The 4,147-nt window shown below is 42.5% G+C and overlaps 1 protein-coding gene across 1 annotated transcript; it reads left to right on the top strand.

Annotated features, from left to right (window-relative positions):
- Window positions 1-290: 290 nt before the first annotated feature.
- On the top strand, window positions 291-3,820 carry LOC116925233. Its single transcript, XM_032931904.2, is given in 4 exon segments — window positions 291-953; window positions 1,445-1,592; window positions 1,681-2,085; window positions 2,087-3,820. Coding segments are annotated over 4 exon segments (1,497 nt in total). The 5' UTR covers window positions 291-632; the 3' UTR covers window positions 2,710-3,820.
- Window positions 3,821-4,147: the final 327 nt, after the last annotated feature.

A 4,147-nucleotide genomic window follows, 5' to 3' on the forward strand; every position in this document is an offset into this window, starting at 1 on the left:
AAATAACGTTAGGGTAATTGTATGGTTATTAATTAGACTGATTGGAAAGTTGCGTGATGTATATCACGTAAATTCGTGATCCGTGGAAACAAGTTGTCTATACGATACCTGTTAACTGACTTACCTAAGTTTTTTTTGTTTTCGTTTCCTTTTGGGTTTTTTTATCAGTTCGCTTTTGGGCAGGAGGAGTTTTATGTAAGGCGTTGGACGTTCAAGCCCCTCCTTCTTTCTCCCTTCCTCTGTTTTTCTCGTTTCTCACCGTTCCGACGGTCCAAGGCGAACGAGAGAGTGAGAGTATATCCACACACACACACACGCACGCACACACACACACCAAATTTTAAAAGGCAAGGTGCTGCTAGTGCGAGACTCAGTCGACTCTTCACCGCTTCACCTGTCACACGCTATAGTTTCGTCTTACACGATCACTTGTTCTCCGACCGCGTTCAGAAACGGGACATTTCTCTAGTGTTGCGATAACAGCCAAACTACTAGTGCTGCTCTTAAAAACCTTTTCGTGTGGATGGATTGAATTCTTTTGCAAACACGTTTGAAGACTCTTAATTGAACAAAGGGAATTTTGCTACCAAAAGAAAATTGAGTTAAGACAGACATTTTTCATGGTTAATGGAATGGCCAATCACTGTCACATACACCAAAATCAGCGGGCCGGTTTGGCTTTCTTGCCCAGTGCTGTCATCGTCATTTTTGTGTGGGGCGTCGTGTGTTCCGGCTGTGCCGCTTACACCATCCGACATCATCATCAGAACAGCCGGCCCAGTAATAAGGGCCATCAGCTCGTCAGTTCGGATGGACAGGCTGATGCGGAAGCGACGACAGCCGACCAACTGGACATTGATCGTTTTTACTTCCCAACCGACGAGGGTCTCAGAGAGTTCCAGCAAATTCTTTTGCGTGAATTGGGGCTCACTAAAGTACCTGACCTCTCCAAGGTAATTTTCTTTTTTCATTCCTTTCAAAAACTATAGCAGATGAATATATTGTTGGATTCGGACTTTGATTGGTAAAAAAAAAAAAAAATTCCTTTTTCGGGGTTTCCCGGAAATGTTTTTGCGTGGCGGAGGAAGTTGTGCAAACAAGTGCGGAAAAAAAAAAAATGACCGTGGTACTAAATATTCAGAGTCATTGATGACTGTTATCGCTGGCCTTCTGTGCTTTCAGCTAAACCTTAGGTCACGTTGAATTGAACGTAAAACAAATGAATACCGACAATTGAATAGTTGGCCCTGTTGCTGGGAAACCGACATAGTCCGATTTCTTATCTTTATGGAACTGTGAAACATTCCACACGCTTTGAAAGGTGTTGATCACGTTTGGGTCATCTGCTGTAATAAATACTACTAATAATAATAAACTACGTGACTTACTATGTCGTGATTGCGAGCCGTAATCGTCTTAATCAAGCGCTTGATTTTATGCGCAGGTAAACATTACGCGGGATGAATACGATCGACAACGTCAACAGTTGCTGCACAACTTTGGCGAGGACGACGTGGACGAGTACCGCCAGTTTTCCGCCAATCCGGAAGACGACGAAGAACCGCACCGTGAAACGGTCATCCTCAATCATCGTACGTCTATAGCCGATGCCTTTAAAATTGATGATTGTGCCCAAAAAGTGCCATTTCATTAATCGATATCGATTTGTTTGTATGACAGGCGATGTCGGAGCTGGCCGACGTCACGTTGGGTCACGCGGAGTCGCTTGGAGATTGCGTTTCCGGGCTCCGCGTTCGAGCGACGACAACAATCGATGGCAGGCAGAATCTTCTCATCCGCTGGAATTGCATTGGTCGTCTGATCGATCTGACTCGTCCGATTCTGTAATGATAAAGAATCCGTTACGTAGTCTCAGGTCGTGGAGTTTGCACGTCCGCATCGAATCCGATCGCCAGAGCAACAGCCGGCACACTGTAGTGATCCGGCCGGAAGATTTGGATAATTCCAGCTACAACAACAGCATCAAACCCGATTTGAAGGACGGCCGGACGACTATTGGACGATTGGTTAAACGAGTTAAACAACGACGATCACGTTTTGACGGTCAGCGTCGTCTGTCACGGTCGTGATTGTCATTGGCTTCGGCGCTGGCGCCTTAGCGCACAGCTCCGCTTGACCGTCTCATCATCGAGGGCACCGTCTCATCGAGTCAAACGCCACGTCGGTAAGAAGAACACCAACATCAAGAGCAGCAACAACAGCAAGAACAACAACATGAGCAACAAGAAGCGATTAGCTCAACAACCCAAGGACATTTTACTTGGCCAATACTCGGCCAGCAAGAAGGGCGTCAAGGGTAGTGGTAAAACGGGCGCAAGTGACTGTTCCAGCAGTTCTAAGAAAAGTAAGAAATGCTGTCCGCATTCGTTGAAAATCAACTTCCGCCAGTTGCCCGGCTTCGATTGGATACTGGAACCGAGCGAGATCGACATCTTCATGTGCAAAGGTGATTGCCATTACGCTCAGTTTACTAGCCAGCATCAACACGCTGTGACGAATCCCGCTAGCAACCACGCCCTGTTCCAGGGCTACTTGCACACCATCAACAAGCGTCTCGTACCGAAATTGTGCTGCACGCCGAGCAAGTTGGATAGCGTTCAGGTCGTCCATTACGACCAAGACAACCCGGAGCAGTTGACTACCACCAAATGGGAAGGAGCCATCGTCAAAGAATGCGCCTGTGCTTGAAATGTCCCCCCCTTTTTTTTTATTTTTCACGTTAATTTATTGTAATCCCGAGGTACTGCGGACAATGTTCGTAACAAAAAAAAAAAAAAAAATTCCAAGACAGAAAGAAATTTTATCAAAAAAAAAAAACAAAAACTATTTGCTAGAGCACTTAAGCAAAAAGAATTATTTCGCTATTTATTTTGGCAAGCTCCATTTTTATCTACCGCCCCTCATCCAAAAGTCCTCTCTCAGGCTATGATTGCGTCACCAATATTTCGAGCGTGCCCTCTACACGCTACGTGCGGAGTTTTTCTTTTTCTGATGATCATACTAGAAATGCGTGTGTCGTAAAAGAGAAAAGAAAAAGTAAGACTAGTCGATGTTTTGTTTTGGTTTGTTTCGTTCGTGTAAATGATGGACTCTTTGTATATTTGACCTCTTCCAAGCCGATAGTTGTTGTGTATTATCCTAAACTTGTGTCCTGAGGTGGGTGACGATCATTTTCTTAAAAATTTGATTGGGACAAACAAAATGGTCCCAATATTTCAGTACACGTGTAAAGGAATGAAAAGCATATTTTTGTTTGTGTACGAAACAAAACAATCAAGGCTGTTCTAAATTATTGGCTCTTGGTCGATGACTTTTTGCAACTTTTTTTCTTTAACAATTTTTCCATCAATCTAAAAATATCCCTCTGTGTGTGTCTCAATTACCACCACCACTGTTGGATACAACCGCCAATGATCTGTATCTGATTATGTGATGCCGAGTGTCTGTGTCCCATCAACTAAAATATCTCCGAACAAACGAAAAGGCATTTTTGTTTTCCTTCGTATTTTGAAAGAAAAATCGAAAAACTTTTAAATTGTTTTAAATCCTCTAATTGTACATACATGTTCTTTTATCAGAAACAATTTCAAAGGAAAAAAAAAAAATTAACCTTTTTATCAAGAAAAAAGAAAAACAAATGTTTTTGTATTTTTTGTAAGTTTTTGTACTACCTTTGTAAATAAGAAAACAAGAATTTTTTTAAAAAGCGCCCTTGATATTCACCAACCGGTTGTGTCTGGATGTGTGATATTATATGAAACCCTGCTGACATACACGAAATGTTTCATGTCGTTTAAAACCAATTGCCTTATTTTCTTTAATTTCGTTAAACAAGAAGAACCGTATCCCTACACGAAACAAAAACAGATCGTGAACGCAGTCAGAGAGAAAATTGAAAATCTGGGAAAATCCTTTTCTCATATAATAAGCGAGAAAAAAGTTGAAAATGAAACAAACAAAAATGACCAGCAGCCACTCGTAAAAAAAAAAGGGGGGCAATTGAAACAGAATAAAAGACGGGATTCCCGAAAAGAGCTCCGGGAATGAAGAGTTTCTCACCGGGACACGGCACCTCTTTTTCCCCAACATGCCATTGAGACAATGAATTCGTTGCGGTTATGGCAGT

This window comes from Daphnia magna, linkage group LG6 (assembly GCF_020631705.1).
Source record: "Daphnia magna isolate NIES linkage group LG6, ASM2063170v1.1, whole genome shotgun sequence".
Taxonomy (NCBI): Eukaryota; Metazoa; Arthropoda; class Branchiopoda; order Diplostraca; family Daphniidae; genus Daphnia; species Daphnia magna.